The sequence below is a fragment of the Micropterus salmoides genome, unplaced genomic scaffold (genome assembly GCF_014851395.1).
Source record: "Micropterus salmoides isolate LMB-PRFRI ecotype aquatic unplaced genomic scaffold, ASM1485139v1 Ms_hic_scaffold_17, whole genome shotgun sequence".
NCBI lineage: Eukaryota > Metazoa > Chordata > Actinopteri > Centrarchiformes > Centrarchidae > Micropterus > Micropterus salmoides.
In genome coordinates, this window is record NW_024040817.1 from 8,470,530 (window position 1) to 8,497,567 (window position 27,038).

The window sequence follows — 27,038 nt, forward strand, 5'->3', positions numbered from 1 at the left end:
TACTGATTTACCTGTCTGATAGATGTTTTCACTCTGTAGGTAAACTGGAAACAATGGCTACCTAGAATGAAAAGCGTATAAAAAGTTGAATTTGGAAAGCAGATGGCAGAACATAGAGTAGAATATCTTTAATAAAACATGTATGGTTACTTATATTTTTAAAAGTTCTGAAAATGACTCTTGTGTAATGCCTTTTTAGCCCCCTTGAGGGTGATAAAGCATCAAAAAAACCTCCATTTAACCACAAGAGGTGGAAGAGACAATCATGAAATCATGAAAAACGTTTTGGTCAAAATATTTATATTTTTTCCTACGAGCCATTTTTGAAACGTGAACATTTTGAATGTGTAAAGCTGTGAAAACAGAAACAAGCTTTGATACCTCATTGCAACTGTGTACAGACAAAAAGAAATGTTTTTTAAATGTTCACTCATGGTTCAGTCAGTAGCAAACAGTTAACTAGTACTTATACACGACCTGAAAAAAGTTAAAACCATTAAAACTTCTCAGGGAGAATAAACTGCTGGCTCATGATGGTTACAAAGTCTCTTTCTCCTGGCTGCCTTTTAACAACCTTTAACCTTTTATTAACTCTTGAATTATTAGTGTGCATATCAATGTTGATATAAAAACAGACTTGATATTATTCTTATGTTTTTGATTGTAATTGTAATCCCCATTTTGTAGATTTTTTTGATAAAAACTTTTGCTTTGCCATTGGGGGAATCTTGTATTTTACAAATTCTCTCACAGCAGATGGTGCATTGTCCGTCATAATTTTTAGTCTACTATTAGGGTGGCACAGCATGATTTACAATTTCTGGTCACAGAAAAAATAATCCAGCAGAAAAGTTTGTGCTCCACTGCTAGTATCCTTAAAATTAATACATCTCACCTCAAATATATTTTTTATGTGACAAAACACTGTCCGTGTATGTCTACAATGAATAAAAAAGTTGGGGTAAATATAATCCATATTTTGTATTGAATCCAATATATTTCTGATGAACTGATAAATTAGTCATATAGCACCAGAAAACAATCCATGTGCAATAACCCTACAACATCCATAATACCCACAGATTACACAGTGTTTTTTTAACATCATCATCAAAATCGAGGCATGCAGTATAGACATGTATAACCACCAACTTCATGTAGGCTATCTAAAGTAATCTATTACATTAATAGTATATTATTTAGTCCAGCACTCTGCAACCATGCAGAATTTTATTCTTGTTTACAATTTACAGAAACAGTTCATTTTTGTAATTATTGTATGTTGTTGTTCATTGTTTATATACTATATATATTTATATACATGCCAGATGGCCAATCCACCAATGACTATCAGTAATAGTTGTGACATAGCAGTGAACATAATAATACAATTATTACAATAAAATAAAAATGTGCAACTGTGCACCAACTGAATATTAGTGTGTGTGTGTGTGATTGTTTGTCTTGCACCATCACAGCAGTGACAGACACATGCCACTGCTGGAATGCAGGCCTCATGGGCCCCCAGAGAAGCCTACAGGTCTGACACTAACATTTGAACATAATAATAAAACCATTAAAACATTACTGTGTGTGTCAGACACATACTGAAATTCAAACACAGGTCTTGATACAACTAACCCAGACTCTTGTAGCCATGAACAGCTTACCTTACAGTGTACAGCTAAAACATTAGCACTAACAATGCGCATGAAAAATATCTACATATACACACAATAAACATGATTTAAGTTTGATGACTTCAACTACAAAGTAGGCGATGCTCTAACAAAAATAAATGAATGAAACAAATGTTCTACTTTTTTCCTTCTATGATTGGTTGTGCTACTTTTTCCCATGTGGAATAAGGTCTGGTCTAAACTAAGCATGTGTGGAGTGAATCAGGTGATTTGTAACTTGCTCCAAATTGGAGAAATTGGATATGTCACAACTGACCTGCATGTCTCTCCTGCATGTCTGCCTCCTCCAAGCATAGAAACCATTTGTGTAATTGATTTTAAAAAGATGACAGGATAACACTGATTTTTTTTTTAACAACTCAGCAGGTCCTCCAATGCCCGCTAATAACCTTTTCAGCAGCTGACATACTGAGCTGAACTTGTCTTGACCTCTTGACCTCTTGTTCTGGATCTGCCTCCCTCACTCAGGGACATGTGAGGCTCAACATGACCGCACAGCCCTTCTTCTACTGTCTTATCAGTCGGCCTGCATTGTTTTCTGCAGTGATTCTGAGCCCGTGCTTTACTGTAACAGAGAGCACTAAGGCGAATCATCCACCATCATCATGTTTTCATCCTTGCAGGGGGAGGGAGGGTTGACTACGAGGCAAAGTGGGGGGAGAGACAGACACACACGGGGCCTAGTCGACACATCTTTTCATGCGAAGAAGCTGCGCCGCTAAACCGTCAGTAATCCGGATTTATTTCCACTAAATTTACTTGTAAAATATTTAGCTGGACTAGTCTAGAAGGATACGATAGAGCTGAGACAGCCAGAGCTAAACGGGCTTGTTCTTGTTCTCTCCTGCGATGCATTCAGGCTAACTAGCATGCTAGCTAGGTTAGGTGGCTAAATGTAGTTAGCTGTTGCCAGCGCACACCAGACGTAGCATAATTTCAACAAAATGTAACGCCACAGACCTGTTTGCTTTTAACGTGCTGATATGTGTTATAGCAACTTAATTTGTACTGGAGAAGCGTAGCTAACACAAGCCACTTTCACGGATGGCACAGACATTTGAAATGCTAACTAGTTGACGAGCTATGCGTTGGCTAACGTTAGCTCGCGAGAACAGTTTGTTGCCATCAGTCTGGGCTCCATGTATATTTGGGAACAGGACGTTTTATTTACTGCGTTGTACCAAGAATAATATAGTCAGTGTTTGGTATCGTTATACTGTTTCTTATGTGTTACATAACCTTCTGTCTGTGTCATGTATACTGCATCAAGACTAGACAGCCCCTGGCATCAGCTGAGCAGCTGGCTCAGTCCTGCTGTAACTTTAACGTTACATTAAATGCCAAAAAATGCATTAAATATTTCTGTTGACGTGCATGCAGGCAGTTTATAACCGTGTAATGGGCTGAGTGATGTACGTTTTGTTCTACATGTTTCTGATGAAAAGGGAAACCTCTGTGTCACAGCGTTATCTTAACGCTGAGCTCTTTTTTTGTGCTGGAATTTCAGACCCGTTTTTGGTTTCCCCAAACGACTCCGGCCCGGGCCTCAGTCCGCGGTCTAGAGTTTGATAGCCGGCTGTTGGAGACGGAAGCGCGTCGGTGTGTCGCTGCCAGCCAGCCAGCCTGTGCCCAAGACCACCACCATCATGGGAGACAGTAGAGGTGAGGAGATATCAGCACAGATTTTGTTATATCAGCCATGCAACAACATGAATGTCTCGCAAAAACGTTGCATCTGGAAATAAATGTTGATTTTAGCTACAGTTTTACAAATTATACTTTCACCTTTTGTTATAACAATTATAATTGTAAATTCAGGCCTATGAAATATATAGGTTATGATTAAGGAAAGACTTACCCCACTTGTATAAATTATATAATATTAAAGCCTTTGTTAAACACACGTGTTACAGCTGGCTCAGTTGACCTATAACCCAGGTCTTCTAGAGCATACAATCATTTGAACTAAGTCATGGTCATTCGTCCAAATCGGTTTCCTATGTGTCTGAACTTTGTAGTGTTTCAACATGACTGGTATACTTTTATATACAGCTTGTACTGGAATAGATTTAAATGGTGCAATCCCAATTCTATATTTTATTTGAAATGACTATCTTGATGCTATGCTCTAACGAAAGTATAGAGTTGACTGTTGGGCGCGGCGTTTATTTACATTTAGCAAAAAAGGAAAGAAAAAAACACCTTACAGTAACATGAGAGCTATGTTACACCAGTAAGCATTGAATCTCTATTCTAACACCAGGAAAGTAATGGCAAACTAGTGTTGGTGCCGTACTCAACTCTCCACATGCGCACTGAGGTCAGTTTCTCTTACAAGTGATTATTCAAAGTGCTTGTTAAAATATGTGACAAAGGTGGAGACGTGAGGAAAAAAATGAGGAGAAAAGAAGTGTCCTCAGTATTTAAAAACATGATTCTGTGCGTTTTGTTGGTAAGTATTCATGTGGTAGTGCGAGCAGTGGCCTCCATGGGCCACAGTAAGATTCGTGTGAGCATATGATTGGCTGATTTCTTTCCAGTGTGTTTGAGGCAAGAAAAATAGATTAGATCAGACGACAACCAAGTACACAGCCCGAAGCAGTGAAAATGCAGCACATACAGCCAGCTGCAGAAGAAAGTGCCAAGTAAATTGAAACCACAGCATAAACAAAAAATAAAATAAAAACAAAACAACTTGTAAAAAAAGGCATAATGGAGGATTGGTAAAATCAACATTATCTGTTCCATTGCAAGGTTTGTCATTATTTCACAGCACTGTGGAAAAATCTAACTAATGGTTAACCTGGTACAAATCAGATTATTTACCAACAGGAAGTTAGTCAGTTATTGATGTTACAATAAATCATAATAAAAAAAAAAAATAGATCAAAAAAGGACCAAAACTCCACCAGATTCAGATCACAGAGCGATAAAATTATTCTAGAAAACTAAAATGTTTCTTCCTCTTGATTGCACACCAGTCGCATCGAGCAAATGCATGTCTCAGGTAAACTACAGGTGCTGTGTGAAAACTGATGCTAAATTCTGAAAAATCTTGCCGTTGTTTGTCCAGTGCACTGAACTCTGGGGTGTTAACAGCAAAACAGTGTGCTAAACATCCTCATTGCACAATGTAAGGTTTAAGTTGAGCAATGAGGATGTTAAACTGACGTGTGTTTAGCAACATATTGTCTCATTACTTCAGAGCTTAGAATGAGGATAGCACGACAGTTCAAGTGTCAGTAAATAATAGCATGATGATTTTTTGTACTATATTTATTTTTATTTATGAATACTTTAGTTATTTTCATATTCTCCTCCTTTCTCGCTCTCTGATCAGATTCCCGCAGCCCAGACAGTTCGTCTGTGTCCTCCCCTCCATCGGGGCAACGCTCGCCTTCGCTGGTTCCCTCAGCCGCAGCTTCCATGACCTCCCTACCTCCCATCACCTCCACCGGGGTCAACAGCCCCATCAGTAGCATCGGCTCCCCATTTTCCGTCATCAGCTCTTCGCTGGGCTCGCCCTGCTTACCTGGCACGCCATCAGTGGGCTACGGCCCCATTAGCAGCCCACAGGTAAGGGAGGACTGATGTACTTCAGGCATATTATTTTATGTGTGTATATATATATTTATAATAGCACAATTATTCTGTTTATGCTAGGGATGCACCGAATGTTCTGCAACTGAAATTATTTGGTCTAATACGTCAAGAGACCGAATAAATTTTACTGAAGTATGGAAGAATTTTAAAGTGTTTAAATCGCCGTTTGCGGACACTGTTCTGCTGAATTGTCTCCTAGCACATCCACCCCATCTGTGGCTGACTTCTTAGAAAAGGCAACAAACGGTCTGAGCCACTTTGAGTGTTTCTGTCACTTGCTTCTGAGAAGACGATTAAGCTAGCCGCACCTACATTTGGAGTGCACACGTATTTAAGCCTTTATAGTAACTGAAACTGAACCAGTGCGAGCTGACAGGCAGGTTAGTGACTTTATCCTGTCAGTTTCTCTCTTTACAAAAATAAGTAACTCTTATTACAGTACGAGAGTCCTACCTGAAGAGAGGCTATGAAGTGTTCATGTTACGCGGTACGAGAACCACATATAACATTATTTATCAAACTGGGTCGGACTTGATGAATTTAGCTCGAGGATACAAATGCGACAAAGTCCAATTTTCAAAATAAGGTGTCTAGTAGTAAATGGATACATGTAATTTACTTAACCGGACTCTTTCAGTCCTCGGACCCACCTACCATAGTCTCACATTTTGACTATTTAATTTGTGCAATGGTAAAATAAATATTAAAAAATGTGAACAATCATATTCGGCTTCAGCCAAGAATTTTCATTTTGGTGCATCCCTAGTTTATGCACATGTGTATGTACATTTAGAGCATTTTAATATACTTGTGATTATTGTAAAAAATATGCAATTTCCTGTGTGTCTGAACATTGCATTTTTTCCAACATGACAGGTGCATTGTAATATGCTGCTGCTGGAATATATTTAAATAGTGCACCAGTTAAGAAATAAAATAAACTCTTGAAGAGGAGCAACACCCCAGTTCTATATTTAATTTAAAATGACTGTCTTGATGTTGTTTACTACCAAAAAACTGCTGTGCTCTAAGGAAAGTATAGAAATCATTCTCAGGCCCAATATTTATTTAACTTTATCCGAAACACCTTAAAGTTACATGAGACCAATGTATCATCGTTGAACCTCTTTTCCTAGACCAGGAAATTAATGGCAAACTAGTGTTGGTGCCATACTCATCTTGTGCAGCTACACATGTAAAAATGAAAATACAGTAGAAAATAGAAACGAACCCCCTAAAAGGTATCTGTTATTTTGGTAAACTATGAATACAAAGTTATCACACATTTAAGTTTGGGCTATTTTTGGGCTACAGTTTCTAAGATTGTCTCATCGTTGCCTGCTACAACCAAAGTGACAGTAAATCCAGTTCCTACTCTGGGAGAAAACACTACTACAATACCATAAAACAAATCACACTTTTTATGTTTATCTTTATAAACATATTTAAATAAAAAAATATTGCTGTCACGAGTTCAGTATGTTGTCATTCATCACAGAAGTGTTGATATAATGGCTGTCATTCTATGTCTATGAGGCCATAAATCTTTAGCTACAGATCTTTCTTACTTTGGTTTTGCAACCCACTCCCTTTTCTCTGGTTGATGTTTACATGCCAGATGCTTTGAGTTTTGTTTTTCAGACCTTATCTTCTCTTCTCTGTTCAAACCAGTTTGTCAGAGAGTGATATAAGACAAGTGACTCTCACTGCAACCTTGTTTTCTGTGTGGTCTTGGCGACAGTGTTAACCATATTCTTTACATTCTTACAGAAGTAGAATCATGAAAATCCTCTTTAAAAAACCAACAACATTGTTTTCACCATCTCCTCTTTCGTTGTTTCAGATCAACTCAACAGTGTCCATGTCAGGGCTGCATGCAGTGAGCAGCTCCGATGATGTGAAACCTCCATTGGGCTTGAAGCAGCTGTCGTCCCACAGCCCAGGGCCGATGCTTTCCCAGAAACGCCTTTGTTCCATCTGCGGAGACAGATCCTCTGGTGACTAGACACCTTAAATACAACCCCTGTTATCTGTGCCTTGCCTTTGAATTAGGGCCAAACATGCCTGACATCCTTTAAAATTTCTGCCTTGAAACAAGTTGTCATCCCTCTTTTCTTACATCTTTGGCTCTTTTCTTTCCTCCTTCCCACATCCTCCAGGTAAGCACTATGGTGTCTACAGCTGTGAGGGCTGTAAAGGCTTCTTCAAGCGTACAGTGCGCAAAGACCTTACCTACACCTGTCGGGATAATAAAGACTGTATGGTGGATAAGCGACAGAGGAACCGCTGTCAGTACTGCCGCTACCAGAAGTGCCTGGCCATGGGCATGAAGAGAGAAGGTGAGCTAGCGGGGGCACTTCAGCATAAACTGAATGTGATGACTGGTTTTCAACCCCTTCTGCTCATGACCCCTTACAATGAAGCCATTTCAGCTTTTCACACACACAATTTTTTGTTTAAATGCACAAAGTGGTGCATTTCACATAAATGATTGTTTCATTTTGGTTTTAAATTTAAACATTTTAGTTGATAAATTACTTCAAGATGACCTCAAGTTCTTACAAAGATTTATGATTTCATAAAATCGGTTGATCATTTGGTATCAGAAAAGCTGTAGTGCCTTTTTTTGGGGGATAGACAGATTCACTTTTAATTTAGCCCTGCAGCAACAAATATTATGGGAAATCCACTCCAAATCTGGCTTAATGACCATCCAACTGTAGTTGGAGGAAAAAACTTATGTTATGCCCCTTCTCCTGTAACACTTCAGTAATGATGTTGAGTGATCACATATTTAACAGTGGCATTTTTAACGTCAGGGACTGATGCCACCAATAAAGAGAACGCTAATATTTTATCAAAAGAAAATCTACAGTTTTGCCACCTTCACTTTGGGCTGACTCGCTCCCACAAACACACTGCCTGTTTCCCAACTCAAGGGCTGCCTCATTTAAACTCAACATTTCAATGCTCGACATGTCATCAAGGTCTACCTTTCCAAACGCCTTTGCACATGCGTCTGAGAAATGACAGCCTTCTTTTGCCCAAAACTGAAGGACGCAACTACCTTTCGCAGCCCTTCAGTGTTTTATAATACTTTGTATGTGTATTGTGTGTACAATTACGTGTTTAGAAACTAAAAGGTATTCACTGCCCCTTTGCGTTTTCTTTTTCATGCTTTCACTATGACTCTTTTAGAGTCTTTTCACTGTTGATCTGTACCAAAAATCGTCTTTATATCCTGAGTGATTCACTGTTGGAAAACAATAAAAAATGAAATAATTCAAGGGGGTGAAATTAGGGCTGCACAATTAATCTAATCGCAATCTTGATGTCGTCATGTGCGATTACATAACCGCAAAAAGTGTGCGATTTAATAAAACAGAAAAGGTGTGTGTGACGCTTTCTTCTCTGTGTGGGCTGCAGTTTGCTCATTATCTCCGCCCGCACCGGGCTCTCGCATGTGCCCCTAAACGCTCCGCCCCGCCGCTAATCGTTTAAAACATATTTGGACGCAACAAGAGACATGCCGGTGCAGAGCGACGTCGATAGCAGCAGAAGCAGTAAGACAGAAGAAAACAGGGACAAGATAAGGAAGGTTTGGGTTTGGCTCACTGGCCAATTAACGTTTGCTGTATTGGTCACTTTTCGTCAACGACCAATCACAGCCTGGATGGGGCAGGACATTAAAAAAAGTTTGACATGCTACAGCAAATTATTAAATGTTGAACAATATGATCATTGACAAGTTAGTACTTAGCATTAACGAATTAGAGACCGATGTAGAGCCTTTTGCTTGCACAAGGATTTAATGAATAAAAACAACCCACAGAAATGAAACAGCTGTAACTGATTTTAATATTTGACTAGTGGTAAAGTAGAAATAGAAATTATAATGAATGTAATATATTATTGTTATACAAACAGTATACTGTTAACTTTATACTCTATTTAATACGCTCATGTACAGTTCCTGCTCCAGGTTGTGGATAGATATTCTGCATTAGACAGATTGAGCCGGTGCCCGTGTGCCAAGACTTGCTGCTTCTAGCCTCCTCCTTTGTAGAGCAACACACTCCCCTTGTTCTGTTTTACATCTGCTTTATTAGTTATTGTTATAAATATTGTTTGTTGTAGAACTTTGTTCAAGTTGAGAAATACACTTTTCAAAATGTCAGTATTTCGCGCATTCCTTGATAATAAAGTAAAGTAAACTCATAGTACGATATATTATAATCGAATCGCACTATAATCACAATGACTTTTTCTCCAAATCGTGCAGCCCTAGGTTAAATACTTTTCATAGGTGCAGTGTAATAGTTTGTTTAGGCAGTCTTTGTCAACTCGTAGTCTGGAAGTATTGTGTAACTATGTCATTTACCAGGTGTTTGTCTTGAGATGACCATCAGTCACTGGTAAATACATCCCATCATTTGTGCCAGTGTAAAAGTACAAACTCCACTGTTTGATCTCATTAGCAGCTATTAAACTGTAACACTTTAACCAGATTCCCAATATGTTTCAAATTAATCATCAAACTTTAATTCCTATCAGTATCATGGAATTGCCTGACTTTACAACACATAATTTCATAGTGTATCGTTATTATATTAGTTACAGTGATGTAGCTTCTTTTAGTCGTTTAAAAAGAAAATAGACACATTTACAAAGTACTACTGATCTGTGTGCTGCTAAGTACTGGTGTCTTAACACTGAAAATAACATTAGATCCTTTTTAAGCCAGTCAGTCTGAGATTATCTGTTGTTTTAGGGTTTAACAGATAGGTAAGATAATTGTACTGCGTATTGCGCTTTGTCAAATTAGATTAGGACTAAACTCTCCCAGCACATTATGATGCAGCTTTGATCGTAGTTCAATCATAACTCAGTTTATGTTTGATAAGTTGCTGAGATGTGTGGTCACTGTTGTTAGTCATTGAATATTAAAATGCAGGTGAAAGGAACATTAAAGTCAAGTAATCTGCATCAATCTGTAAATCCTGAGCCTAAATCTTTACTTTCACTCATAACCTTAAATTAGATCTTATACCTAATCTATAAATGGCAGGAAGTGCGTAAGTAAATGATAATATAAGTGTTATATATTTTTCCATTGCATTTTAATTAAGAGAGCTTCAGTTATATTTGTACAATAGGGGATGGAAAGAACGAGTACAGAGTGATAGAGAGGGAGATGGGGGTGGGTAAGCCTTGTAAACACTAACCCCCTTTCCCCCTCTCTTCCTCTTTTTGTTTCCTCTCGTTCTCTCTCTCCCCCCTCCCTCCTTCTGTAGTGGCCAAGATGAACGACAGATGTAAGGAGAAGCGGGAGGGAGGGGTGTGTGACTGTGTCTGTATGAGTGAGCGAGACGCAGATATATTACATTGCATATCTATGAGAAGGAGCTAGTTTAAAATGTTTTTCCATAGTTTGTTGCCAGTGCTCAGAAGCGGACCAGTGCCAGCCTTGAATCACTTCCCGATGTTATTTTAACCTTTATAGATCCATGGAAAGTTTGCTGAGTATGCACACTCCTTTTAATCATCGCCCTACTTTACTGTAAAGTTACTTATTGTTTATTCCCACCTGAGTGCTGCCCAGTAAGGTCACAGCAGCCATGCACAGAGCATTTCCACTTCTGTTAAGGAACACTTGATGCTTGTAGTAGAGGAAGGATAGATGTTAATTTAATTTTCCACCCAGATTTTTCAAGTCTATCTTGGTTTCTAAAGTGGCAAAATTCATGTTCACTGGAGCACCTCAAATACAGACACCATGACCAATGCAGATTGATTCAATCTTAATCTGTATGTTAATGATTAATCTGTAATTCATCATCAAAATAATACAAAATCATCGTTGTTCCTCGACAAATGCTTTGTTGAAACAAATTATACAAGCTTTTCTTGCAGCACAACCCCAGAAAATAGAGTATTTGATCATCATAATAATTAATCATACAAAACAAAACTAGACTAAAGTTATCACTTAGAATTGCTGCTATTGCTCAAATTTGTTAGCTGCAAGATTACACATAACAAATTAATTTACAAACCTTTTTGGAAAGTGTCAGTTTGGTGAGACTGTTGGTTAAGACAGTGCTGTTTGTACACATTTGGACAGTGACATCCTCTGTTGTGTGACGCAACTATCAGCTTGGCAGTTTTAGGATGTTCACGTCCGCATTCGGTAAACAGATCACATAATCACAGTCTGTGTCTGCTGATGCCTGTGGGTGGTAGACAATTTATAGTCTGTGATTAATTATCTTTGGTCCCTTTAAAATTTGAGTACTTTTGTAGCCTTGTTGTATTAAAAACACAGTTAAGCTGGAGTAGATAAAATGCTCCATCATTATTTTATTACATGAATGCGTCTTTAAGAATCTCAGGAAAAAGGGAAAATGCAGTGTGATTGCATGGAGTTGTATTTGTTGGATTTACATGCACTTTATTGAACCTGATTGCTGTCACCTTTCTGCAGTAACCTGATTTCTTGAACCTCATGAAACCACGAAACGTCATTTCCTTAATCTTAGTGAGGAATTAAGAGGAATCTAGTTACTGCAGATTTGTTCTGAAAATAAAAATGAATTGCAGACAATGAAAAGTTAAATCTGGACAAAATGCATTAGATCTTATTGTAATTTATTGTCACTTTTAAAGCAATTAGCTAATAATAATGCTAATTATTTCTGTTGTTTATTATGTCGTATATGGTCCATTTCTGCCATAGTTATGGTCCTGAAAGAAGTATGAAAGACAGAATGAGAGACTTTGAAATGATCATAAATTGTACATAGCTGTGTCTCTTTCCCTATATATTTTTTTGCTTCTTTCTTTTTGTATGCTGACCTCTTCCCACACCAATCTTTCTCCCTTATTTCTTCTCTTCATTGTCTCCTATTCTACTTTTCTCACTCTACCCATTATGTTGTGAGCCGTTCCTTCACATCCCACTATCATTTCTTTTTCTACTATCTTGCTTTTGCTGTGTTTTTCTTGTTGTCTTTTATTATGTCTTATGTCCTGTATTATTGCCTGCCTGCCCAAACACTTTGCTTCTCTGTCCTTATCCATTCCTTTGCTCTTGCACTTTTCTTTCTTCTCTGCACTTTCACGTTGACCTCCTTTCATCCACCCTTCGCACCCATATTTTCTCCTTTCTTCTGTTCCTACTCTTTCTCCCTTCTCCCCTTTCTGGTCCTTCATTGTTTTCTTCTGTGTTCCCTCCTGTCCTCCCCAATACCCCTTCCTGCAGCTGTCCAAGAGGAGCGGCAGAGGAACAAGGAACGAGATGGCGAGGTGGAGTCGACTAGTGCTGTTAACGAGGAGATGCCAGTGGAAAAGATTTTGGAAGCGGAGGTGGCTGTAGAGCAGAAGACAGAGCTTCATGCAGATGGAAGCTCAGGCGGCAGCTCTGTGAGTAGTCTGGATGGTGGATATTAACCACAATCTGTGTTCAAAGGCTGCAGGTTTAGTTTAACAATCTTCACAGGCTGTTTGTATGAAAAGTATGGGGTGTCTTAGTAAAGTTATTTGATGAAATAATTGTCAATATTCCTCTAAATCTGCTGTTTTCTTCAGCCCAACGACCCTGTCACCAACATCTGTCAGGCAGCTGACAAGCAGCTCTTCACCCTGGTGGAGTGGGCCAAGAGGATCCCTCACTTCTCTGAGCTGCCCCTGGATGACCAGGTCATCCTGCTACGTGCAGGTAAGCTAAGCTCCATCATATTCTACGGTAACATCATACAACTCTGGTGTCCACTTGGTGTTCCTCATGAATGTGAATGGAAGTACACAAAACATTACACACTGGACACTATACACTGTTAGACACTGTTATTATAATGCAAATCCAATCTTTTACACCACCAACAAAGAAAAATAATAAAAAAAATAATAATCTTGCATGACTTTTTTTACAGGGCTGTTGATTTTGAAAAGCATTGTAATTGATATTTTCAGGAAGTACCTTGAAGAATGATTGAATCATTTGTAAACTCTCATAAATGTTTCAGAGCTGTTTGATGAATAAATGTGTTCCCTGGAGTTATGTGTTTATTTCCAGGCTCAGCTGATTGATCTTAAGTCAATTATTACAAACTAATGACAGCAGGTGTTTATTGAGAGATGTGATATTTAATTAGGACCAGGACCATTCAGTCATATCAGGTATTAAATAAAAAAACAACTCAATAGTAGAATATTTAGATATTTCGATTCACTAGAACTATTGGGACACAACTCTTCAACAGGCTGGAATGAACTCCTGATTGCATCGTTCTCCCATCGCTCCATCTCGGTGAAGGACGGGATTTTACTGGCCACTGGCCTGCATGTCCACAGGAACAGTGCTCACAGTGCAGGTGTTGGAGCCATCTTTGACAGGTAATACACAGATGCATAAGTGCACAAACAGCATCACTCTGGCAAACATATCATATTAGTGATTTCCCCAGTATTCAGAAGTTTGGCTGGGCGACCCAACTGAAGAGGACATGCCATCGTAAAAAATCTTGGGTTCTCTGGAGAGTTTTAGCAATATGTGATTTAAGTGCCTTTTCAGAGGCCTTCCTATTCCACCTTTAAATCCAAACTGTGTAGGATCCCTGCTTAGAATAGAGCCGGTTCTACACACTATTGTAACCTCCTACTCAACCCCGATAAGCCCAGTAAAATCCACAATCCCCTCTTAAACTCACCTGGTAAATCCACATCCATAAACATTTTATGCAGGTTTAGCTGGATTAGTGACTGCAATAAGAAATTAGGATACTGTGTCTTCATCTTTGGTTGGGTACAGCGGCTGTGTTCTGCATTGGCTGTGATTGGCTGAGACTTTGCTTCTTTAGCACTGCCTGTAGGGTGACAGCGCATGCCGTGGAGGCTGGTGACTAATGCTTACCCATAGACGTGCATGTGCACATACACGCATACACACTCCGTGGCATAGCACCTATAGCAGCATTTGATAACTTGATAATGGCTGCCGAATATACAGTACCAACATGTGATTGTATAATAGGAATGTCCCTTAAAATACTCTATAATACGTTAATGTAATAGTCTACATCCCACGAGTGTGCAGAATGTTAAAGAGGCCATGGGTGTATATTTCGGTGTTAAAATTTCTCCTGTGCGGACTACAGAATAATAATTTTTGGATCTAATCTTCACAGAAACCAGATTTTTCATGATCATTGGATCCACATGCACATGAGTCTTATAATCATCTGTAATTAGTAGGCATACGGCAATCCCTGCCAGTCTTATTATCTAATCTAAGGTCACAACATTGTAAAATAAATTTACTGTATGGGCACACTATAGTTTTTTATCCAAAAAGTTAGTTTGAGATCCCGTAATACTTATTCCATGATCACTGGAAAACAAAATAAAAACATAGTTAGAGCCATGGCCTCTCTGCATTACTGCATCATTCATCAGTTGTTAATTCAAAAGTGGAATTAAAATATATATATCGGTAGGAGTTAACGGTTGTTAATTATTTGATTAAGATGTGACACGTCTTATGCTGCAATAGATGCTGGGTCATGGGATGCTATTGCATTATCCAGGATTTCAGCAGGTTTTAATAAATTTTCAGTGCATTTCACACTTTTTTTTTCTGTCATTACATTATCGCTTGAAAAAATGAAACGACTCAAATCTCGATGACTTCTATGTAAAACCCCAACTACATCACAACGTGTCAATTCACTGTTAATTACACAGTAATTACATTGTTATAAAGGGTTAATTCTGCCTCAAAATCCACTCAGATTTAGAGCAAGCTAACAGGGCTCATGGCAAATGGCTCAATGATTTTCTTCTGATACTTATTAATTTTGTAATACCACTGCTCTCTTCCAGCAGCAAGCTTTTCAGCTTCGCATCAGCATCTGTTTGAAACAACTGAAACATATTTTATCAAGGAGGTTTTCAATAATAGAATATCAGAATGGTATTTCTCTGTAATGCATTACTTGAGGTAGACTCGTTACTAGGCAGGCCCTGAAGTGCAAAACACAACAACCTTTAACAAAACAACTGAACAAAGTAAAAAATAATAATACAGCAGTTTTTGTAGAAAACCCATAGAAAAAAAACATAACACTTCAACAAATTCAACAAACTATAAATGGTGGGTACCTACTGTTTTTTTTCATTCTAAGCAGGTTGTGGTCTTGTCCGCTCAAATACCCACAAATCCAAGAGCAAAGAAAGTGTGACAACCTGTAACAGGTGCACACAGAAAAGGCCGAGCACATGTTGCCCCTTTATGTACATGTTCTTTTTATTTGAGCGACATAGTGGTCATCCAGTCAGTGACAAGATAGGCACCCACCTCTTTGGATGTGTTCTCTTTTCTGTTTTGTTGATTTCAGTTTTGTTTTGTTTTGTGTGTTGTTAATTTGTTTTCTTAAATGTTGTATTTTGCACCTCAGAAATATTTCACACACAAGGCTCAGTTAAGTGAAAATTCCATAAAGTCCAACTGAAATCATTTAGTTGTCCCTTTTTATGTTTTTTTTTAAAATAATTGTTATTACTTTTTATTTATTATGAAAAGGAAGAAAAGAGGTTTTGGCGAAATGCTCCTTTTGGTCTCAGCCGACTAGAGGGGCGTGTCGGTGTTTGTGGGTACGTTTGCCTGCTGTTTAATGAGCTCAAGCTTAGCAGCTGATTGGTTATCTAGTCTGGAAACTGACATTAGCAGTGAACTTAGCCCGGGGGAATGTTCTGTAGTGGTGGGCCGACTCACTGACATTATCAAGTATGGAAATTCGTCGATTTGCATAACGTGTGTCAGCACGTGACAATGATGTGCTGCACCCAGAGTAAGAGGGGATTTCCAGAGAGATCAAGCTGCAGATTATAAACCTCGCCTATGACCAGTTTGGGAGTATTTCAGATGGAGACCCTCGCATGCAGCAATATTGACTACCAGCTATATACAGCGTGCTAGCCTCGAAAGCCCAGCTACATTCTAACATTAACTTAGCTCTCCTTATTAGCTAAGCTCCTTACATGCTTGCTGATAACTTTTTTTAAAGCTGGGTTTCCGACATTGACAGCGTTGAGAGCGAGCGAGAGGATGTGCTGCGCGGATGTGGTACGGCGCCCTGCATGCAAATACGATTTAAAATAGGCCTAGTTAAAAATAAAAAAAAAACGATAATCAATATGTGGCGGTCAGTGTTGATATTGTTGCGGGCCGCCACAAATAAATGAACATATGGGAAACACTGGAATTGTAATGGTTAGGTGCAGCACTATTGTACGGTGGCTCATTCAACAAGCTAAGGTGCAGGACAAGATGTGAGTTCATGTTTGTAAGTTAGATAAGGAGGTGTCTTTAGCAGGATGTTGTACAGAGTCTCTGGCTCTTGTGTTGTGTAGCTGCTGCCTGGCTCAGTGTCACCGCCTGCTCTGCCTATGATCGAACGCTGACTATGCCGCTTTATGCAAGATTTGATGGCTTTTTGGAACACAGAACAAGTGATTCACAGAGCACATATGTATGCAGAAGCAGACAAAAAATGCTATTTAATTTCAGTTGGACTTGAAGTTACTTTTCATGATGCATTAACTTTTAATCAGGCGCACCTATTAAAAGTTGAGGGTTTGTAGTTTCTCACTTATAAACAATTTCACATGTACTAATGGTTTTCTGCTTTTATGCATTTGCCTCATAAGATTTATCATAACCTCCTTTCTGCATATTTAATACATGAATATAGTGGTGCCTTAAATAAGACGACCATAAAGTGATCAATTGGACAGTCACCATTCAAACTATTATACAACAGTTCAGTTTGTAACACTACAGATTTTCACCATGTGAAATCACATGTAAGCACTGACTGTACAGCTGAAGGGCTCAGAAACAGACAGAATTCTGTAATAACAATGAAACTGTGTAATGACATTGTAATAACACATTGTGATTGAATACACAGGGCGCACAATGCCGAGGTTGGGGCCATATTTGACAGGTAATTACGCCACTACACAAACACTTCTTAAACCCCTCCTCTTGAGAGTCACCATTGAAACAATCACAGAACCAAAGTGTAGAGGTTGATGCTTTCAGGGTTTTGCACAGCTTTGCAAAAGCCAGCTTTTGTTTAAAATGTAGAATTGTTTCACCCGTTCACTCAGTGAACTGTGAGGGTGTGGTTATAGATGATGACAAAGACCAGCACTGCATTTATAATTTGAATCCAGCACCTTATTCGGTTTGTGGCTTTGACTGCTAAAAGCCTCTTCCAATCGCCTGCAGAATACATGGCGTCTTTTGCCCATTGCCAATGCCTCCTCTTACTCGTTGAGCCTTGCCATGACAAAATACTGTATTACTCCAGTGCAGTTGATGATTTAATTTACTGTTTCACCTTTCTGAGGTGGTGTTGGCCCTCTTCAGTGATACTCCCTTTGTGGTGGGCAGTGCCCATTTTCTAATATTAATGATATACACTTTGGTGCGTACCAAAAATCACTTCTACTTTCTTCCACTTCCTCAACTATATGAATGAATAAAACATTTACTCATTGTGTTGATTTGGCAATGCAACCTATTCTGCTCATGTCATTAAAAGTAGATGTTTATTTCTGATGATGGAATAGCAAATAAACCCTAATGGCCATCACTTCCTTCCCCCCACCCCCTGGTCTGCGGAGTCCTCTTCTCTTTCATGCAAGTCATACTCCTGTCAGAGAAGCAGAAGTACTTTTAGGATGCACATATGGCCCACACCAAGCCTCCAAGCTTACATTACATGTATTATTTCACTACATATCAAATGAAGCATGATAATTCCTTTGATTAAAAATGAATTGCTATGTTTGTAAGTTGGAAGAATAAGTTGATAAGCCTTTGCCATGTTAAGTTTTTGTTTCTACTGGTTGCATGCATTGTTCTTGAATAACAGGAAACCTGTCTTAGTTCCTTAGGTTTTAAGATCTGTGAAGCATTTTTAAGAATCAATGAACAGCAGTTAAAGTAGCACCCAAAATCCTTATTATGCCCTATCTTCATTTATGCATCAACGCTTGACTTGCATGTGGACACAGTAAGGGGTTTTTGATAATTAAAATATATGTTTAGCTCCTAAACATACACCTGACTACCATAGTACCTTACTGCATTGAAATCACTTATTGAGGGCAAGACAAAATAGAGGACAGTGTGGAAAAAGTGAAAGTTTGAAACTAAACGGCACACTATTAAAGTTTTTACAACATTAGGCTGTCACTTTCACAACCACTTTCACACATTTGCTTGCAAAGCTAATTCTAAGTATAACAAAGACAGACGACCATCGAATTATCAAGTAGGAAAAACCAAAAACCAGAATCAGCCGCAGCCAGAAGTTACCACCATTTGGTGGCAGCAGTTTGCCATCGTGGCCCATTTTAACTAGTGTTTTCTTTCCCCTGCAGAACCAGCAGTTCAGCCATGCACAAGTAGTTTGGACATAAAGTCATTACACTGAGAAGTAACCATGAATAACAAAGTGATTATGGAGTTTGTTCCCTCTCTCTCGTTCTTATTGTTTTTTCCCTCCCTTTCTTCCTCTTTTATTGCTGTCCTGCTCTTTTTTTCTTCTTCTACTGCCATTCTTTCCCTTGCTTCTTCTGTCTTCCCTAATCTGGTATTGTCCTCCGGTCCTCCTGCAAATCTCTCCTCTCCTCTCCTCTCCTCTCCTCCTCTCCTCTCCTCTCTACAGGGTTTTGACAGAGCTTGTAAGCAAGATGAGAGACATGCAAATGGACAAGACTGAGCTGGGCTGCCTTCGAGCCATCATCCTCTTCAACCCAGGTACACAGACAGGTGGAAGTTTGGAGAACCTCATTTAGACTCCAAACAAAATTGGACAAAGTGAAGGAATTTTGAAATGAGGGACAACAACACAGGAAAATGTGTTTCATTACAGTATAGACATAATGTAATGTTCTCTGTTTTCACCTGAAGACGCCAAGGGTTTGTCCAACTCCAGTGAGGTGGAGCTCCTGAGAGAGAGGGTGTACGCATCTCTCGAGACTTACTGCAAACAGAAATACCCCGATCAGCAGGGCAGGTAGGCTATAACACACAGACATACTAAAAAGTAAAAGATGACATATTTCTGACAGACTGTTGCAGGGCATAGCTGTTGATGTCATGGGCAACATGAATAACTGCCACAAAGTGTGACTGACTGATTGTTGCCATGCCAGTATTTGTATTTTCCTAAACAATGCTGGCAGAAAAAATAGTAAAACAAATACTGTCACTTATCCAACAAGACTTGCCCACACAGATTAAAAATTTCATTTTGCCTTCCTACTTTTATTAGAAAGGAATAAAGGCAGGACGAGGTGTGACACACCGAGCATAAATTAAGCTTTATTCTGTTTGATATCTTTAGATATTATTAGATATTGTGATGTTTACAACAACACACTTGACTCCACAACCTGCTGCAGTTAGTTCTACTCTTGTAAGTTAAATTTCTGCGTTTTACAGAATTTCTTCTGACAACAATTTGAATATTTTTACATTTATTTATTGCTTCCTGCATCTTCTAAATTCCTGTCTTCAGTTTACACGATTGATAGATGTATGGTAATTTCTCACTCTTCTTCGCTCTCATCCTTTCTGCCATCATCCAGGTTTGCAAAGCTCCTCCTCCGGCTCCCAGCACTGCGCTCCATTGGTTTAAAGTGCCTGGAGCACCTGTTCTTCTTTAAACTGATTGGTGACACACCCATTGACACCTTTCTGATGGAGATGCTAGAGGCGCCTCACCAGCTGACCTAGAAGAGCCAGGTTCGGTCCTGTCAGGACCCGATGCACACCGGGATTACCAACACGTCACCCCTATGTTGGGTTGTTTGCTCTTCTCATTGGGCCTCACTTAACTGCAGCACCTGCTGGTTTTAATGTACCAGCCGTCACACACACACACACACACACACACACACAAAACACACGTTCCCCGTCACCGGTCAATTATCTTCACACGCACATGCAGATCGTAACTTGCAAATATTACTTGATGTGCAACATAACTAATACACAGATAATGTGGCTCTGAATGAAACAATATGCTAACACACACACTTTTTCGCCATCTTTTCCCATGTTCGGTTTCCCACCATAGGGGTCACGACTCAAGGAATATGTGCCCTTTGTATCACACATTTACAGTAAATGTCTTAATTTTAAGTTAGCCTTCAGTTTTCACATTTTCATCTCACAGTGGGTTTCTGCTTCTGCAAAACTGGTATGCTTCCCCTGTTTTTACTTGGGTTACTTAGTTACACTGCTAGCTGCACTTCTGTGTATTATATCCATCAGTAGCCAGTTATTCATGTATGGTTTTAGCTTAAAATCAGGTGCGTAGCATTTCAATCAACTGTCACCATCAAACAAATTCACTTGTTATTGGTCAGGAGGTGTCCTATAATGGACAGGCAGACACACCCTCCCAGTGAGTTAATCCAGTCTTGTAAACATTGAAAGATTTTATGCTTTTTTTTTGAATATTCATGCTGAAACTTGTTTTGGGTTTCTATTTTGAAGTACTGTACTCATGAAATGAGAGCTTTTTCCAAGGCATTGAAATCCAGGAAAAGGGGGGTGGGAGCACTATGTTGAATAGACAAAATTTGTCCCTCCCACCCTGATGCGCACAGCGGGCTTTGTAAGACAAGAAGAATGACTTGAATTATTTTTTTTCTCTCCTAGTTTTGATTTTATCCTTTTCTCTACTTTGGCAGTTGGTTGGCATTTTAAACAGCTTGAGGCTCACAGGGATGCGAGACAAACCATATTTGTTGGTCTTTTATTTCCCCTAAATCCTTCCTTCGCTGGTGGTCATTTATGCACTTTTGTGAGTTGTAACTGTAAATGTTCCTGTTTCCTAGAAATGACCATCTAGTCTCAGACACCTAAGATGACCCTGAAGGTACTATGTGTAGGGTTTTGTCATTATTGCTTCATGATCAAAGCAGATGTGATGATTTGTTATAGAACCTGATAAATAATTGGCCACTTCCTGTACAGGTGATAATCAGGTTTGGGAATTAACGCCAATCACCAGTCGAATGGTTGAAAATTGAAGCTTGCAGTAGGTGTGTTAGTCTGTCGTTACACCCAGTCCAGCTGAAAATCTATTATTCTTGATAGGTTGCTCTTTTTTTCCCAAAATTTACAAAAGAGAAGAAAAACTTTACTGAGCTCTTTGAACAGTTCTGTGTTTAATTGGCCAGCGTTTTCCCCCACTGTTCAGTCAGACTATTGAATTAAACATATGTCTGACATATGATTTCTCTACTTGAAACAAAAAACAGCAGCAGAGATGGGAAATGTAAGAACCAGCTGAAATTATCTGACAGTGGCAATAATGCAACATTTAGCCTGTTAGTCAGTTCGTGTCAAATTTGGCTTATCTGCAGAACGTTCGCAGCCCACCGCTCGTGAATAAATCACTGGCTGTGGCCACAGATTGGTAAACAATGCTCCGGTGTTTGAATTACAAAAAGACCTCTTGCGTGTCATGTTACTGTAATGCAATAATGAAATAAGTCAGTGTTATATAATGGAAATCCTACACCTACTACCTGCTGCTTTGAGAACTTTATTCAATGTGTATTGGCTCAGTGCTTGCCACTTTTGTACAGTAGATGTAAATAATAATAAAACACAGGAGTCATTCAGAAACAACGTGAAATATGTGGCTCAGACAAACAAATTACAAATTTCTTGCTGTTGAATCAACATTAGATGTGCCTCCCGTGAAATGACATCGCCATGAAATTGTTTATGGAGCCCATGGCCAAACCACACCTCACTGCTGCTTTTGCACCAACTTCTGCCAATGTTTCCTGTTGTTATTGGTAATTGGCTGGATTTCATTGACAATGGCACTTGATATTTACTGTGATGAACATTTGTGGGCAACTGAATCTGAGCATTGCAGTGAAAAGTCAAATGCAGCTACCACATGATCAGGAGATAAACGGTAAACTATGAATTAAACCGTCTACACACGCTCAAAAGTGAGCAATACTGGGGTACACATAAAGAGTTGTTACCATTTTTGTTAGGAAAGTATTTAAAAATGTTGGCGTTCTTATTAGTCACCACATTTAATAGAAATTAGAAACATACATTTTGCAGTTTCATTCTACAGGGAAGAGGTACCGCTGTCCTCTACCAGGTGCTAAATAACTAATATGGTCTTTTAGTTTAAGACATGCACATTTTCATCAATGCAAACACAGTATGCAAGTAAACAGACAAATCCGAAAGCCATTCTCCATTCTTTAAACAGGTTTGTTTTAGACGTAGACTTCCCTCATAGATTATTCTTTTTTACCCTTTATTGCAGACTCCCAACTATGGAAAATGAACACCAGACAAGTGCTTGTACATTTTGGCCGCGGCTGATGAGTCTCGGTACTCAGATACAGCCAATGTATTTTAGAAAGCAGTTAGGCTGGTGGAAGCAATGAAAGTAGCTGTTGAATTTTGGCATCCACCAGCTATTTTAACCAGAATGAGCAATGAGCTTCCTACGCTGCAGATAGTCCAAAAACGTCTTCTCGGAGAGGATCCTCGGCCCTCCCCCCATGTGATGTGGACTTGGAGGCTGGCAGTTAGATGACCTGTAAGACAGGTGGTTTTGTTTAACATGTCAGTAAGTTGGTCTAACCTTAAGAGTTTGGCGTTGCTTTAGTTTTTCTCACTCAACAAAGTAGTCTCCAGATGTCCGTTAACTTTCTACATGCAGAGAAGAGTCCGCCCCTCGTGCACCGCTGCTTCGTGATTTTGGTGTTGGCAAAGTAAAGCAAGGTGGTTGCAAGCTTATGATTTAGGTGACAAGCGCCAACATCTGCTAGCGTTCTCGTACTGTATATGCTGCGGTATGGTCTCAGTGCTTTAGTGGCTTCAGTTGGAGTTTGTTCAAATGATTTAATGGCAGCAGTCTGAGTTTTGAGACTTGTGTGAAAAGAACTATGTGGCCACCGGACTACAATGTCTGTGATCTGGATTAGAGCTCAGACAACTAAGACAGTTGGGCTCTGGATTTATGTTTGAGAGTGCAACCCTCGTCCCTCAGAGAGTAGGCGGACTTCAGGACGTGTGCTTTTCCGAATAATCTCATCTTCATTTAGGTTGATATCTCAGCAATTTTCTCTGCAGGATTTTAATTTTTGGAGCTTCCTCTCTTGAATGTTTAAGCCTGCTGCTACTGCATCATGTTTATAGCTGGGTATGGGAATGATTACACAATCAATCAAGCGCTGGAGCATCCACTAGTTGACATTAAAAATGCTAGCCACATACACAGCTGACTGAGCGAATGCCAATCTTTGTTGATGATTCATCAAAGAGTCAAGATATGCAACTTGTATATTCATATTGTGGAAACGTTTACCACACTATGTGTATTGTGTTTCTGGCATTTGTAAATTTTAGCTTGGTCTGTTACATAAGTTAACATTAATTGGCAGTGAAATTACTTAAAATTCCCATCCCTCCATACAACAGCAATGCAAGTTTTGCTATGCCAATTCTATATTTCCTTACATTTTGCTTAAGTCATTTAGAGGATGATAAACAGACACAGTAAATACATTTTTAAAAAGCTATACAGTCAGTGCAGGTTCTGTATGCTAAGCCACTTTAAGCTTTGCTGATCAGGGTTTTAGCGAGAGCTGGTGGTTGGGTATTTCAGTTTCTTCAGTATTTGTTGTAAGTTGTGTGTGTGTGTGTGGCCTCATGTGTATGCTTTTATGCACATGTGTATGGAATCTGTCTGCAGCTACGCGTTTTGACTGGCAGATACTATAGCTTTGGCTGTGATGTGCTGAGCGCTGTTGACTTGATTTGTTGAGCAAAATAATGACAGGATGCACAGAGGAAAAAGGAGCCAAGCTGGAGGAGTGATTAACTGGCTCGTTGACCTGAAGAGACCTCCTCCCCTCCTTCACTTTGCCCTGTCTCCTCTGCTTTTCTTTAAACTTAACGAATGCGTATTCACTCACCGTGTGGGCCGAAAATGACTGGGCTTTGCATTGGAATGGACTTGTTAAATAAACCTATGATTCTTGGCCTGTTTGAAAAGCATGTGAAGCTTTTCGTGGGACAAGCATTGGAGAGCGGCAAGGAAGGGGTTCACTGCCGTGCGTCCCTCTTTGCTTACTTTACTTGACGCAGAACAGCGACGATCTGCGGTCGCCATGGGAGACCGCCGTATCGCACCGCACTGCCCACAAATGTTTGTCGTTGCAACCGTGTGCACTCAAGGCAGACGCATGCTGTGACCTTTTGACTGTGTAGCAGTATTGTTGTCGCCATCTTTGTTACATTTTGAAATGACTCGCTTTTTTGAAAATAAAAACATTAAAATGCTTTTTTTTTTTTTTTTTTTTTTTTTTTAAATGGATCGCAGGCTGTGACTGAAGAATTGATCATTGTGTATAGATTAGATATCAGAGCAGCATTTTTACCTATTGACACAGGCCCCTTGGAGCCAAGGCCCATCCCGTTATGATCAATGAGGCAGTGTGTGCTATGCAGCCTTGAAACCACCACCCTCACTGGTTTATTTATCACTGCCAAGCTGTTTGCGGATGTGGCCGTTTTAAATGCAGGGCCACTCAGTACCCAGTAGTTGTTTTTCATGTATGTTGTGATTATTGTGCAGCGCACTAAAGAGTGTGTGCTAACCTTGGCCTGTGTAGTGCATACTAAAGAGGGGCCCTAATAGGAATGGAATGACAGCTCGCGTGGAGAGGGGAGGACTGGTTGGCTGGTCACTGGAGAGAGAAGTAGACCAGTGTGTGGCCCCCTCTGGGTGCTCAAGCTGTGCATTGGTGCTTTTTATAGGGTCCCCTGGCCTGAAAATGTCTGCTTTGGTTTCCAAGGTTGTCCACAGGGAAATGCATATAAGAGTGAAATGCAAATAAGGAATGCTTTAACAGGCCTAGTCCTAGACTTGCTCTTCTTTAGTTGCATTTGGTTGGGTGTTTTCTGTGACCGGGTCCACTGCAGGATCTGGTTACATTGAATGAACTTGATGGGAGGGATCAACTGAATATGATTGCTCTCTTTTAAAGAGGAGGATGATGATGTTGGTGTTTTTAAGATTGGAGGAATTGTGAAGGGTAGGTCAGAGAGAGAAGGAGGGAAGAAAAGAAAGGCAGGAACTTAAAGATCTCTGATCAGGTGTTCATTTGTTGATCGAGAAGAAAAACAGAAAACCTTTTTTCCAGTAGATCTAGAATCTTCCTTAATAGTTTACTCTTAAAAGAAATTCACACACTGTTTCTTTGTCTGGTTTCTTGTCTCCCTCTTCTCTGACTTTATTATACATCTTTTGTTTATTACAGAGTATTAAACAAATACAAGAGCTGTAAAATCAGATCTCTTATTTTAAAATTTTCTGTCTTTCTCTTGTGTCTGTTTTTATGTCCTGTTTGTATCCTCTTCCATCATACACGTGGAGCTGATTGACTATTGTGTGCTTCTGGGATTGAAAGAAGAAAAAAATGAATACTTTTTTCAGTCATTAATTCTGAATCTTGTTTCTGTTTGTTGTATCATGTCTGAGTAAAGGTTTTAATACTGTATGTGAAGTGTTTTTTCATTTGTTATTTTAAAAAGTGACATTTTATTAGTGAACAAAGTTGGAACAAATAATGTAAGATACTATAAGCTGGAAATGAAAATTTACAGCTTACTGATTTCCTTCAGGCTCCACATAAAACAACCAGCTCACTGTACATGAAATGGTACTCGTCTCCAACTGTTTGCTCCTCAGTCCAGCAGGACCCCAGGGCCCCAGGTGACCGTTGGCGCCGCACTCCCATCTTTCAGCCTCTAGAGGGAGCACTGACCTCTTGTCCTCGTCCAAGTTTCGCCAACTGTGGCCTCCTGTCGCTCCACCTACCCACTCCACCTCCCTCAATTAGAGCTGCTGGGTGGTGAAATTGTCCTGTATTGCCCTCCCCGCCTACTTTACGCACCTTGGCCAATAAGGAAGCAGCAGAACTGAGATCAAAACATTTTTATAGGTAGATTTCATCCTGCACTCTGTGGCTCTTTTACCCCTCTTGTATCATGTTTAAATGTAAAGAAAGATAGGAATGTGGGTATGAGTTTGCATCTGTGTGGCCATGGAGTTGGGGGGGCTCCTCTCTCGCGAGCGCACTCTCTATTTCTCCGCCTCTCCTCCCACCTCCTTCAGTGCGTCTCCTCCCTCGTCTCTGACCGTCCGTCCACAGTAGCTCCTCTTCGTCCTTGCCCACAGGAGCTAGACTCTAAAGCCCTTGCACAGTTTAGCTCTCTATTAATGAAATATAGGTTTGTCATATTTATTTTTATGTCATGTAAAACCTCTGCCCACAATATTTAACAGACGTAACAGCAAATAGCCAGATCCTTGTTATGGTCATGCATGTTGTTTTACTGACTGTAATGACGAATTCACACCCAGGGGGTCTGAGCAGCTTTTATTGTACATTAGCATTTATTAAATTGTGGTTTTAGACCCAAAAAATTGATCACCAGCCTGTTTTCAGTAAGCTCATGTTTAGAAAGGCCAAGCAGCAATTCAACATTCATTTACGTTTTCATAAATACATTTTCCACCCTTTAAAATACCCCTGTATGATTTTCCAGTTTTGGTACAAACCAGTCTTGGTCTTAGAAAATCAAACAGACATAGCAGA

The 27,038-nt window shown here is 39.5% G+C and overlaps 1 protein-coding gene across 4 annotated transcripts; it reads left to right on the plus strand.

Annotated features, from left to right (window-relative positions):
• The first annotated feature begins 3,223 nt into the window (after positions 1–3,223).
• On the plus strand, positions 3,224–25,937 carry rxrba (retinoid x receptor, beta a). Of its 4 annotated transcripts, XM_038725688.1 has the most exons (12): positions 3,224–3,362; positions 5,041–5,276; positions 7,147–7,300; positions 7,463–7,642; positions 10,598–10,618; positions 12,565–12,725; positions 12,891–13,020; positions 13,565–13,697; positions 17,273–17,308; positions 19,043–19,134; positions 19,288–19,393; positions 19,968–25,937. In XM_038725688.1, the coding sequence occupies exons 1-12, from the start codon at positions 3,347–3,349 to the stop codon at positions 20,113–20,115; spliced, it is 1,413 nt and encodes a 470-aa protein (XP_038581616.1). In that variant the 5' UTR covers positions 3,224–3,346; the 3' UTR covers positions 20,116–25,937. The 4 variants fall into 4 exon arrangements, with proteins under 4 accessions (XP_038581616.1, XP_038581618.1, XP_038581617.1 ...); XM_038725690.1 differs by lacking the exon at positions 17,273–17,308; XM_038725689.1 differs by lacking the exon at positions 10,598–10,618.
• The last annotated feature ends 1,101 nt before the right edge of the window (positions 25,938–27,038 follow it).